The sequence below is a fragment of the Ostrea edulis genome, chromosome 4 (genome assembly GCF_947568905.1).
Source record: "Ostrea edulis chromosome 4, xbOstEdul1.1, whole genome shotgun sequence".
Lineage (NCBI taxonomy): Eukaryota > Metazoa > Mollusca > Bivalvia > Ostreida > Ostreidae > Ostrea > Ostrea edulis.
The window spans coordinates 56,791,076-56,805,822 of NC_079167.1; the positions used below are offsets into that span (position 1 = coordinate 56,791,076).

The window sequence follows — 14,747 nt, forward strand, 5'->3', positions numbered from 1 at the left end:
GTATGCGCAAAAAATTCATAAACAAATATCAAAATACTCACGTAGAAAATGTGGACCTTACCGTCATCAAGCGCAGCGAAACACTCCATTTCGAGATTTTCGCCGACGAAAGCTCGGTAACAGTAATGAATAAGGTACACTCATTTTGTATCTATTTTGTGACTTTCTTTATTAAAAGGAACAGTTCTCTAATGTGTAACGTGCAATTACTACGTAATTCAATAACTTGAAGCATGAAGCAGTTTCACTTTGCAACCGGATATAAGAAATTTTATTTCGTATTCCGATCCCGATCGAAAGTTGTTGACTGGGAATGACGTGTTTTAATTCAATATACATGTAACATCAAGCATTTTTTATATCACATTAAAAAAAAAACCCAAATATATAGATCTACACATACACAATGTTGTAGAGTTATTTCTTGTAAATTTTCTGAGGTTTCGCACCATATTCGATATTTCGCGCCACGGTGTCAATAGTTCTTGTGTGCAGTTGTCGTTCGTTTCCCTATCAATGTTTATAGGTGACGCTGCGCTACAAACGACAATTTTCAACCTTATCTTTTATTTTTCTATGTATATCAGTACCAATTTGATCGAAATCTTGTATTCAAATTGATTTGAATACAATGTCATTGCATTTACTTACATGTCAATTATCAAAATTAGATTAATTCAGAAAAGTTACATGGATTATTTAATGGCGGATGTTTATAAAAGTTTATGTTGATTTACCTAGGAGTAAATCAGCTGACACAGAACCCCCGCTGACGACCACTATACAAATCAATACAAATTACTGCGCAGAAAAGTGCGTGATGACCCAGGGAGATTGAACATAGTTCAACTCCCAAAAATCTACACCTCGCTGAGAAATCCTATCGAAAAAACACCAATAATGCATATACCAACTGAAAAGAACGGTCATTCTAAATCTACTGATGATTCGTGGATTAAATGCATCGCTATTTGGTGCGCAATAATTACTTCACATCGCTCAATTTCATCGTTTTAACCTCGCTACTTCTCATTTCTGACTATAACGAACGGAAGTTGTGATGTTGGAATATTTCTGTCGCAGCCAACTATTTTTAGAACGAGAAAACCCGAGACGAGGTCTTCCGAATACCATTAGCTACACGAAAAGGAAAGAGAATACCGATCATAGTAATCAAGTCTAGCCAAAGCGGGTCATACATGTATATGGCACGCCAAATTCACAAAAATGAGCTAAACATAGTTTCACAGTTGATAAACTAGGTTTATCGACTGTAAACTATAGTTTACGAACTGTAAACTATAGTTAACGATTCGTTAACTATAGTTTTCATCCGTAAAACTATATTTAACGGTTGTAAACTATAGTTTACAAATGTTAATCCAAGTTTATGTCTTTAAATAAACGTTAACAATAGATTTTGCTGATAAATACAGATTCACATTTGTAAACTATAATTTACATTCGTTAACTATAGTTCACAATTGTTAATCCTGGTTTCGCAAATTGTGATACTATATTTATCAGATAAACTTAATAATAGTTTAGACTTGTAAACCGTAGTTTACAATCGTGAAACTGTATTTATCAGATAAACTGTTTTGCAATCGCTAATGATTGTTTTCATTGTTAATTATAGTTTACGCTTGTGAAACATAGATTATCTGTTAACTATGGTTTACAGATGTGAAATATAGATTAACGTCGTTAACTATAATTTACGGTCCGTAAACTGTAGTTTACAGTCGATAAACCTAGTTTATCAACTGTGAAACTATGTTTAGCTCATTTTTGTGAATTTGGCGTGCCATACATGTAATTTCATTTAACTGGTCAAGTCGGTTGTGGAAAGACTAGCACATCCACAAATATAATTAAAAACCTCATAGTGTTGGGTAGGTAATTTATCATGGAAATCAGAAAGAACCATGAAAGCACAATATATTGACAATGTTCCACATTTCAGTTATAAGGCCAACTATAAAGCATTGGCTAACATTCGTTTTTTAAAAAGAAACAAAATAGTTTATCAAGCCCCTTACATATGATCAGATCCAAATTCGATTAAAAATATAAAAAGTAGGGGGGGGGGGTAACAAATTAATTGATAAAGGAATGTCAAAACTTTATGTTATAACTTAAATATAAGATTAAACAAATATCAACAACCAGCACTTGTGCATGCATCGCACACATATTTTGTGTATAGTTCACATCATGATAAAAAAAAAAAAAAACTACCCCACTCCCAATATCATTTTAGATAATTATAATCAAACATCGATCTGTTCAGTATGACCTAATCACAGGGGTTCAGGCCCCCACCCTTCTCCGAAGAACATACATGATTCGACTTTTTGGTTGAAACTCTCTACTGCTTATCAGCAATGTCTTGCAAACACAATAAAGTCAACTCATGTAGGTTATTCGGGGGGGGGGGGGGGGGGGGGGGTATTGTGTCAACACCATTATGATCCAAATCATATCGTATAGGGTTAAAGGACACATCTCGTGTTTTCAAAGTATACAGAATTATCTGCATTTTGTCTTCCTTATGCTTATAGAAATTAATTGTAATAGTTCGTTCACTGAAGTATTGCGATAATTTGCCACAATACGGACTTAAATCTAAGCCCCGATTTCAAAAAGCCTAGTTAATTAGATAGGTAGTCACGTGGTACAGTGACGTCATATGCGACCTTCGTCGATCAACTTGTTGTAATAGTAGTGTTAGATATTTTTAAAAACTCGGGTTTTAGGGGCCTAATTTATTTACCATGGATAACATTTATTTCGATGTTGACAAATTTCCCGAGTCTTATATCTTTTAGCCACCAGTGCATACAAATAGCGACCCAAATGTAGCGAGGAAAGCGAATATGAAATCTACCTAAATTTGCGAATAAATAATGTTTACATGGGATCACTGTCTAAACACTATTTGGGAATGCCATTTCTGTAAACAACTGTAATTAGCGTTGTTGCTTTTCTAAAACAAACAGTGCAATTATTATAAAATTTATTTTTGGAGAAGTTAGATAGGCCTAAATTATAATACGATTATGTAGCATTGACAACTAGGCCTACTGTCACGGGTGCATTTCGGGGAAAAAAATATAATAAAAATGATCAAACTTATTGTGAAAATCACAATACTTTTAAATCATTTTATTCAAGGAATTTTATTAATCATTATATTTTGTTATCTACATGTTGTTACTTAGGAAGTGGGAGCGCGGCGTGCTGTTGTTGTAAACACGTACGCGTTCCTTTAAAAAAAAAAAAATGAAAGCATTATAATTCAATTCAAAGTTGGGAAATATCATATTTTATTATTCATAATTGAAAGTTCTATTATCTTTTATCTTTAAATTTCGTTTTTAAAACTACCAGTTGGTAGACACTGCTAGCAAAGTTCTGTCTATATGTTGTTACAAGGTGAAGGTCAGTTCGTGCGCGTGTGTATTGAATTTGAGAGCAGAACGGAATGCATATGCGGTAGGCCTATATGTAACAGTGCGAAGCTTCGATAGAACCATTTTCTCGCAGTTTATATACGTCTTTGTCCAAGAGCTTGTTTGAAAAAGTACAGGGACAAATTCTACTGGGGGTTTTTTATGGCAAAGTCGTTGTGCCGACAAAAAATATTTACGTCTTGTCCCTCATACCTTCCTTCGAAAATTGAAAAAAACACAGTCCAAATCATCTGTACTGACAGCAAGTACACCCTTAAACGGCACAAAACAACCCAATGCAGTGTTATTTACAAGCCGTTAATGTGATAATTGTTTGTTTGTCAATTAAATCTAATCTGTTTATGAAATGTCTAACAACTGTTTTCAAATCTTCTCGCTCGAGGTCGCATATGACGTCACAGATAATGGCGCGTAAAATATCGAAGAAAATATGCATATCGCAAGATTTGAATTTCATCGCTATCAAACTCGAAAACTACGCAAACTGTTTCTTTTAAAACACATGTAAAGTAGTTTTAGGCATGAAATGAATTAATTTTGCTGAAAAAATTAAAAAGTTTAAAAACATGCGATGTGTCCTTTAAGAGTTTACAATGATAGTATATTTGGATATATTAAAAGTGGTATGGTTCCAATAATGTGTAAGTGTGTATGTCTTTAAAGTCTTTCCACAACCGATTTGAAATATTTTGATCGGTATTCTCTTTCCTTTTCGTGTAGCTAATGGTATTCGGAAGACCTCGTCCCGGGTTTTCTCGTTCTAAAAATAGTTGGCTGCGGCAGAAATATTCCAGCATTACAACTTCCGTTCGTTATAGTCAGAAATGAGAAGTGGCGAGGTTAAAACGATGAAATTGAGCGGTGTGAAGTAGTTATTGCGCACCAAATAGCGATGCATTTAATCCACGAATCATCAGTAGATTTAGAATGACCGTTCTTTTCAGTTGGTATATGCATTATTGGTGTTTTTTCGATAGGATTTCTCAGCGAGGTGTAGATTTTTTCAACATGTCGCTGGCTGAGTTGCACACCTTGTTCATATATTATGATCGGTGATATGACATTTTTAAAAACGGTTTCTATGCGAGATTTGTGTATTCCATTGAAATAGATAAACTCTGAAGTTACATATTTTATCAAAAATACGTCCGAAATACCCAAGGAATTGAATATTTAAAAATAAAAGAAGGGGGGTACCGGAAGTCCTGTCCACAAGCACCTGTGTTTCCGCCGCCCATAACTTCCTCTCCAAGATGTGAATGGGACTCACAACAGACACGCCGAATACAGGATGTGACACATTTTACCTTTGCTTTAGTAGTCAAAACTGCTAAAGAAAACCTGTGCGCTTCTCTGAGTGAAAGGCGAAAAGACTTGCCTTTATAGTACTGGGGAATCCTACAAGTATTTAAATGGCAAAGTTTAAATCTGGATGAAGGTCAGGTATACGTCACGAGTGTTTAAACACCCGGCACGCGATCAGGGAAACTTACCGCTTCTGTGCAACACCGTCTTTGTTTTAATTTCTGAAAGTTTAACAAACTTTTATGAATTTCTGTTTCAGTGACCTTGACATGCTATATGAAACCTTGAAAGACAAGAAACCAATTAAAGCCCCTTTTTGCCAGTTTACTTGTACACAAGTTTGGGCAGTCTGTTCTATATTCCTAAACTGTCTCTGTTGTGATGAAATATCTTAATTAAAATAAATATTTTCACGAAAAAGCCATGTATCGAGAGGATAGGATGGAAGATATACTTTTTTCAGCATCAAGCTTTCATTTAAGAGAATATTGAAATCGTTTCAACTGAAATGAAAATTACCTAGTGAAACAAACACTAATTCTTGCATTCTAGCCATGATTTAGTAACTATGTATATGTCCAGAGTGTATCATGCTCACGTGACTACAGTAATGTATGCATATTTTGGGGGATTGTATTGCAGGGAATGACCGAACAATTGTTGCTAGGGATCATGTAAACATTATATTTAACTGAATTGTGGGCGGTAAATCTCTACCTTTTTTAATACACAATGCAAACACTTTCTAGCAGATGTACATAACATGGTATGAAGATCGTTTCTCAGACCATGTTAGAATACACAAATCTGTGAGAAGTGACACTCGCATACCTACTCTGCGATTCATGTTTAAATACAAAAAACCTACGACAGAGACAAAAATCTTCTATTGCAATTTATTTTATTCTTTCCATCGATGATACTGTGATTTTAATTGAATTCAGTTCTGTAATTTTATATATTCTCACAAAATTAATTAGGTTAATGAAGTTTAAAACTATGTAGCATTTTTAGTCTTAGTCGTAAAAGTTCTTTTGTAAAACAGAAGCCCGATTGCTTAATAATTTTTATTAGAGCTATAACAAGAGAATGGAGAACCTCAATTATAAAATGTTTGCACAGACCTGATAAAATAATAAATAAAAGATAGTTGTGTATGTATGATTCGTTAATCTGAAATCAAAACTTGCATTATTGATGCTTACTTTAATTGCGATTTCGAAAAAGCACATGTTTATCGGTATTTGGATGCTAAAATTTATATTTCACCAGGGCATGGATGCTTTTATCGATGAGTAAGTAAGTCAAATTGATTTCAAACTCATAAAAAGTCCAAAAACAAAAAACTCTAAAGACTATCGATTTATTTCTAACCATAAATCGAAATAGTCTGCATTGAAATATTGTCTGATCCGTAAACATTCGCGTCCGTTTTCAAATGCGTCTATTCTCCGAGTATCTGTGGACACGCCATACAAATGTATAGTAATTTCAAATCTAGTGGTTATGGAAAATTTTAAATTTTGAAAGAAGCCCTCTTAACTTTCAAAATTTTTATCCGTATGCAGTTTCTGACTTCATAATGATTTTCCCTGGTCAAGATTTTTATTAGATATTCATGCATTGGAAATAACCCGGGACTAGGTCACCTGTGGTAAACCTTAGACGTGTATAATATTTACATATGTATACTAACTACACTAGGCTTCGGTGTGAAAATGGAAAGTTTACCAATCTATTTATGTTTCTTCTTTCACAAAATTCAATTTTCAATCCGTTTTTAAAATATTGACCTCCGCTGTCCATTACGTCAATTACTAGCACACGAAGTCGATTGGAAACTGAATCGATGTCCAACACTGACCAGTAGTGTGCAAATTTCGCTTAATGTATAAAGTTTATTTAACGGACATTGCTACTCCTAGGAACTCTATTTTTGCCTATTTTTAAATTTTTGAAGTTAGATTCCGTTTCGTGTGGAATGGTGAATTCTCAATATGTTACCCTGGTCCTTCTTGTGGTTCTTGGATCAGTTAAAGGTAAGGAACACACAGATCAAGGGCTTTCGCAATTTTCCATCTGCTGGTCCTGGTACCAATGTATTTAGACTTTCGACAACTTCACATGATTTATCATCCCGTTCAAATCTTACATAGTTCAAGAACGATTTCATGTCTTGTATGTCTTCCATTTCTAATTCTATGTGTTCTTCTGATGATGGCGCAACCCTTCCGCGCTGTTATTCCTTAACTTTAGGTGATTTCTTCAATGTTAAGTACATGTATGTTTTACGGTTGCAAACCATTTTGTCGGTGTCCGTGGGAACGCTTCTTTTAATGTTTTAGTTTAACAGGATTTGCTCATTTTTTGAATACTGTTATTTGGTGTTCACCTTGGGAAGGAGAAGATTCTGGTGTGCTAGGACTTAATTGTTCTCTCTCGCCACTATCTCTGCTTCTCTGTATTTCTCCTTTCTACATTTTCTCCTGGATCATCTTACTCTTTAGTGCTGCTCGAATTTTTCGTTTTCTTTCTATGATTCTTTCTATTTTCTTCAAATCTTATTTCCCCCTGGTAAGCCTTTCTCGTTGCTGCCTCTTCCATACATATAGCCGAAATAGACTATGACAGATCTTTCACCGGTCTTAACAAATTTTGCTTTTTATTCCATTTTCTCTCAAGTTCTTGCCGCATTTCACCCCGCTGTTCTTCAATCTTTGTACAATCTGGAATAGCAATATCCAAGTTCTGCATGTCTTTCTAAATCTGAAAACTGCATACTTTCCTCTTTTTAGAGAATACATGATAATGTTCCTGGTACAGTATGTGCATATTATTAAAAATCATGTGAATCTAAAATGTTTTGTCAGATTTTGAATTACATCCAGGAACTAGTTCAAGTCTACAATCCCCAGCGAACACTTTGGTCTGCGGATTCGTTATACCGTATATACTCGCCTATAAAGTTGGTTATATAGTTTTTAGTTTATTTTGGAAAGAATTGCCATTGACCCATTTATAAGTCGGTCTAACTTTTTTCAAGAATCGGTTGACAATTTCAAATCAATGCTAAAATGTTTTTACCTCTGTTTCAAATAATATTTTCAGAAATGTGCCAATATTTGATATTTTCCCCCAACTAATCTATTTCATATCAATACTCTTATGTATTTATCTGTGTACCAATAATAGTTTGGGATATGACATCGATATTTCACTTTTTGTTCTCAACAAATTAAACAGTTACTATTTTGTTTATTTCGTCCATGTTTTTGTTGTTTAAAAAATACTAGGCTATATATTACGCCATCCAGAAAAATACTAATCTTCTTAGACCACTCCTATAACTCGGACATAGAGTTTTGGACTAAAATTTAACTCCCAAAAATGCGACTTATATGCGAGTATATACGGTACCTTCTAAAGCCGCGCGCTCGTACTAAACTGTATGGCGTAAGACGGTTTGATATTTCTTGGAACTGCCGCCCGTTGGATCGTCGTGTCGAAGATTCATTATCTGTTTTTAAAAACATTTTTTAAAACTTGCATTTAATCTGTAATTCGGTATTTATGTATCCAGTTATTTAAAAAAAAAAAAACAACCCCAGTTTTAGTATTATTTTATGCCTTTTTCTATGTATTTATTGTTCTTTGTTTTAGTTTGTTTTTACTGTTTTACATGTAAAGCGCTTTAGGGTAATTGTCTTAATTAGATAAAGTGCTATATAAATGTGTGATAATAATAAATGAGGGAATGTTTAGATATAGGTTTGATTAGAAAAATGTTGAGCGCAGACCCCGAGTAAAAGTTTACTGGATGCTCGCGCGCTCACCCTTTTATAAAACAAAACTTGCTGAAATTGCTCAAGTTCTTTTGTTTTAAAAAATTAGAAAAATCTTATTGAATTATGACGCAACACACAAAATGAATGTATTCTTCTTGTTCTTACTGAAACACCCCCTTTCCCTGTGCTATGAACAAAATCCTGAAAACAATCTAATTACTATTTAAAGTGGAAAATAAAATTGAAGGAAAATAACATTCAAAATGTGAACCAATTGTTCTACTAAATAGACCCATTGAGCCTCACATCCATTTCACCAAAGTGTTTGTTTTAGGGTCATCCTGCATTACTGTAATAGATCTATAACATCAGATTCCTTAAAGAGCTCTGTTCTATACATAAACCCTCATTTCTGTGTTAGAAGAATCCAACCTCAAAACCCCTTATAAAAAAGCGAGAACATTACTCGTTTTTGTAATTTCTGTAAACCTGTGCGTGTAATCCAAATGGGGGTGTTATAACAACCACACAAAGCATGAATGTGAATACTTTACAATGAACTGAATTTATTTCTCATCACAATTGCCACAATTGTAAAGGGATTTAGTACATGTAATTTATATAAAAGTGATGGTAATAAATCACTGAATGTTTTAAGGCATGCGTGAGTATGGAAATTGGCAACATATGCAGTTTTAAATTCGAGAGACAATGAAGATGGAGTAATTTATAAATATATTATATGTAATGTGTTGACGACACGCGACTGGTTCTATTAAGACACTAGCATCAACACGTGGTCAACCCGCGCATGTGCGAACAAATGGACAATTGTTGACTTGCTACTCTCACCTTCATCCTGGACAGATTAAAGATAAGAGTTTCGTAATTCATACGCATGCCAACGTTATTAACCAATGAAAATACATGTACGAGAAATAGTGTAATGATATGCTGAATTTGGTGACGTGACGTATAGGTTTAATGATATGCTGAATTTGGTGACTTGACGTATAGGTTTAATGATATGGTGAATTGGGTGACGTGACGTATAGGTTTAATGATATGGTGAATTGGGTGACGTGACGTATAGGATTAATGATATGCTGAATTGGGTGACGTGACGTATAGGTTTAATGATATGCTGAATTGGGTGACGTGACGTATAGGTTTAATGATATGCTGAATTGGGTGACGTGACGTATAGGTTTAATGATATGCTGAATTGGGTGACGTGACGTATAGGTTTAATGATATGCTGAATTGGGTGACGTGACGTATAGGTTTAATGATATGCTGAATTGGGTGACGTGACGTATAGGTTTAATGATATGCTGAATTGGGTGACGTGACGTATAGGTTTAATGATATGCTGAATTGGGTGACGTGACGTATAGGTTTCCACCTCCAGTGTGGTTATCTATGTTTTGCTCCTGTTTTATTGGGTAAGCCCCATCATCGCTAACCAAGGGTATCTCATTAATAAATGTCTTCACAAATGTGAGTTCGAGCCCGACTCGTGCCACGGCTGCGTCAAACGCAGGTATCAATTGTTCCTACCATTGAGGCAACCGAGGCAGCTGCCTCGGTAAAAAAAAACAACAACACCTTTTACGTTGTTAAAATGTCGATAGCTTCTGGGGGGCTGCGCCCCACAGACCCCCTGCCTCGGTAATATTCGAACCCAAGCTACGCCTATGCCTACGGGTCATTCGAAGGAGACCATAAAGAAAATGGAGGTCCCGTATCACGACAGGTGTTGGCAAGATAAAAAAAAAAACCACTGCTACGGTTCTGAGCTATGCATTGGTCTAAATTTAAGGTATTTCCCCACCAGCTGGTGACGTATCAGCAAGGATGAAATATTCTCAAAGGGGCGTAAAAACAAACAAACAAACAAAAGTTAATCTTGTTCTATCTTGATGCTATGAAAGAAAACATCAATTATTATTATTATTTATTATTTTAAACGTTATATAGCGCTTTACCTTATTCATACCCCAAAGCGCTTTGCATGTAAAACAATAAAACAAACTAAAATAAAGACTAATAAATACATAGAAAAGGGAATAAGTTAATACTAAAACTGAGTTTTTTCAACTACCTAAGCAATGAAATATCCCTCAGAATCAATAAAGTATGATTTTTATTTGTAGTGGACGGAAAATGACAACCTACAAGTTAAAAAACTTCATTGATCAGTGTATATACATGTACTAAAAAATTAAGATAATCAACATTTAAGCTGACCACGTCCATACCTCAATGTTCAGGTTTTCTCTATTTGTTTTGCGTAAAGAAATACAATTCTATCATCTGTGCTTCGAAATCATATTTACACAGTATTTTGAAAGCTTATGTGCCTATAAAGAATCTATCGTCATTTTGTGTAGTGTATAGATTATAAACAATAAATAATTAGAAAGATATTGATGGCATTTCTCCAAGTTTAAATTTCCGACGCACATTGTCCATGGAGGTCCGGTATGAAACAAATAGTAGATATTGATTTTATTATTATTTTTTTTTTTTACCTATCTTCACATGATTTAGTATGACCAATACAATTGTCATAAAACAGATTCGTGTTCATATAATGATTTTTTATATCGATAAAACCAGCATAGCATGCGTTAAATCATTTATACAATTCTTATGTATACATGTACTAATATACGACTAAGCTACGTGATTTGTAATAGATTGTACATTTCTTCCTTTTTCAAAAACTCTCGACATTTAGAAATGATATGATATGATCTTTAAACGGAGGTCCCTTGTCGCGTTAGCACGTTGATGCCTGTTTCCCACTGTCGTGCGATCCGTTATAAACGCCACGAGTGACCATTCGTAGCTGATTGCAGAAGTTTTCTGGAATTTCAGGTTTTGATACGAGGTGATGCCAGTTTATACGTTCTTATACGATTTGTTGCGCTTTGATACGGAAAGGCCAGGATATATAAATTTCAGATGACACGATATGTCACGATCTACGATCACATACGTTCTGATAAGATTGTCCCGATCAACCTCGATCTCATATAATCATCACGATGCGGGTTCCCGATTTTGGACGATCATATACGTGCAGATGCGTTCGTATACGTTACGTTAATCACGAACCGGTGCGCTATGTTGCGATAGGATGCGACATCTTTCACGATCAGGATCAAAGATGACCACTGTTTGAGTTACGATTGGACCCGGACATGTATCTATACAGCTCAACTTATCATTAACTTCATTTAATCATTATTTTTAACATTTGGAAAGTGAACAATACAGTCCACAACCATTGAAACTGGCGGAAGTTGACGTTGATGACAACGTGGCATCTGTGGCATTACTGTATGCTTATATCATAACTATGGTAACAAATCGTGGGACATCGTAACACATCGTACCAAAGCGTGGTGTTTACCTTGTAAAAGATTGACTGGGACCATTACTATTGGGAGCAAGATTAGATGCGATATGTTGCGATTCATTACGATGCAGTACGATCTGATGCGATTATAACGACTGAAAATTAATCATGTTGATCGTATAAAAGTTTTAGACAGTCAAATAATTTTCTACGATCAACACGCTTGTCACGACTGACGTCAAGATTAGGTAACGCCACAATTATTCCACGATTAAGACCCCGATTTCAATCGTGCCGTAATAGTGGGAACGTAGCATAAAGAATTCTTACTGCTACGGCCTTGAGCGATAAGGATAGGTCTAAATTTGTGGTACTTCACCTACAGCTGGTGACGTCTCAATATGAGTGAAAAAAGGGAGGTAAAACAAACATTTCTTACACATTTTCCATCCGACCCGCACTCTCAAATACCAATACCAATACAGTAAAAACGCTTATAACTAATTCATGCTTAATACGAAGTGTTATTTATTCCTCTGTGAGAGAAAAATATCAACGATTTTATCGGGTATAACGAAGTCTGGTTATAACGAACTAACAGGAGGTTAAATGAATAAGAATATAAAACTTTAAAATATCTCATATCGCTATCTTCCTCCTTTCCCTCTTTTCTCACCTCTTTTATATCAACCTAATCTTTTCATGTCTGCAAGTGATTTCTTCGAAGATGCATGTAATTATGGTGTAATGCAGTTAAACTCCAGATGAATTTGCGATATAATGACAGAATTAAATGCAAAATACATTCCAAGATATTATTGTGAAGACCATTCAATGGTCTTTCGGTTTCCACTTACTCCCACTAACTCTACAAAAGATATAGTACTCTGTTATAAATTTCTATTCGTCATTCAAACAAATACGGAACTTTACACCCAGCGTATTACCCAATCGAAAATCATCTTGCAAGCTACATGGGAAATGATGAATATTATCAATTTTTAGGCCAGTACACCGTCAATTTAGATCAGGACAATCGCCTGCTATTACTGAATGGCGGTATTGTATCTGGAAGTGCTTGCTTCTTGGAATTCGATGATGACGATGCAAGAGTAATATGCCGACAGCTAGGCTATGGTCTAAATGCAACGTACTATCCTCTCCTTCCCTCCTCTTACCCTCATGCCTTGTTTAACGTAAGATGTAATGGAAATGAGAATTCATTGGATGAATGTCCATACGACACATACGACCAATCCTTGGCATGTTTTGGTGCAACTGATGTTGGTATCCAATGCTCAGGTTCAACAGGAACTCAAGGTATTCTCTTCAACTGGATGCAATGGGACAATTCTTCTTTGTTGTTTGTATTTTCTTTTTTTAATGCATGCATGTTAGGAAAGTACGATATGATCAGTTTACCTAAAGTCAAAACATCTTTAGAAATCAATCAAATAAAAGAAAAGGTCAATATTCATCACGACAAAGCTCCTTTCAACTAAATGAATCTCAACACGATGCAAGTAATATATATTGGAGTTGTAAAGAGGCTGTGCAAATGACAAAGAGATAAAGAAAACAATGATTTAATGTTTTTAACTGTTGTAGGTGGACAGGGCTCGGTGACCATTACCTCCGGAGGACGAGTATACGTAAGCAACATCAATGGAACGGGTACCATCTGTGGTGACATGTGGGACGACTTTGATGCTGACGTTGTTTGCCGTCAGATGGGATTTCCCTCTGGAACTGCAATCCATTTGCCACGAGATCAAGTGTCCAACAGACTAGTCTTCAATGTACGTTGCTCTGGTCATGAGACGGACCTTATGTCTTGTCCAGCTGATGGATTTGACGTAGGTGGAATGTGTGCCTATTCTGATGATGCTGGTGTTAACTGTAGCAGTGGGTCAAATGGTAAGACTACACACTTTCCATTCCGTTAGAATGATTGATTGAATATTGTTTTACGTCCCTCTCGAGAATATTTCACTCATATGGAGACGTCACCACTGCCGGTGAAGGGCTGCAAAATTTAGTCCTATCCTTGGCGCTTATAGCGATTGAGGAGGGAGGGATCTTTATCGTGCCACACCTGCTGCGACACGGGGCCTCGGATTTTGCGGTAGAATGACACTAATTTACCAATATATTGTTCATTTAAGTCACTGTTGAAAACCGCTGGAAATTGTAAATGAACACATGGTACTTATCAAACTCATTCTATAATAGGATGTTATTGTTCGATTCATCGATATCATAATTATTTAGATCTTCATTGTAAGAGTATTCAGTTAGACTTCAAGTTTAGATTAATCTGGAAGTGAAATTTATATATGTATTTATAGATTTGAGATATGAAGATTTTAATAAATTTCCATAGAAATAATCCCGTGGGGATCCGGGTTCGAATAGGTCTTTAGTACCCCTTGCTTGTCGTAGAAGGCAAGCTGTGGTACGATAAAGATATCTCCTCTTTCATAGGATTTAAGCTCCGAACATAGGCCTAAATTTTGAAGCCCTTCATCGGATATGGTGACGTCTACATTTGAGTAAAATACTTCTCGAGCGGGACGTTAAACAATATCGAACCAACATCAAACCATAAAAATATAGCCAAAAAGATACACTTCTCTGATGTTTATTTTATGCCTTTTTTTTTAAATATTGAACTTATTGAATGAGGTGAAATATAACAATTTTACACATCCTATCAAGATGCAAAATTGTAAAGGTTTTAACTGAATAACATGCAGCACGGTGAAAAGGCATGTAAAACAACATTGATATCATAATCCTTACTTTTATATATCC

General features: G+C 35.3%; 1 protein-coding gene across 1 annotated transcript; it reads left to right on the forward strand.

Annotated features, from left to right (window-relative positions):
* Nucleotides 1-12,907: 12,907 nt before the first annotated feature.
* LOC125669063 (deleted in malignant brain tumors 1 protein-like) lies at nucleotides 12,908-13,879 on the forward strand. Its single transcript, XM_048903510.1, has 2 exons — nucleotides 12,908-13,253; nucleotides 13,542-13,879. The coding sequence occupies exons 1-2, from the start codon at nucleotides 12,908-12,910 to the stop codon at nucleotides 13,877-13,879; spliced, it is 684 nt and encodes a 227-aa protein (XP_048759467.1).
* The last annotated feature ends 868 nt before the right edge of the window (nucleotides 13,880-14,747 follow it).

Bases quoted from the DNA above. Each gene is read 5' to 3' on its own strand.
- LOC125669063 (XM_048903510.1), top strand. From the start codon at position 12,908: ATGGGAAATGATGAATATTATCAATTTTTAGGCCAGTACACCGTCAAT. The intron at 13,254-13,541 runs GTATTCTCTTCA...TAACTGTTGTAG, and splicing joins AGGTTCAACAGGAACTCAAG to GTGGACAGGGCTCGGTGACC.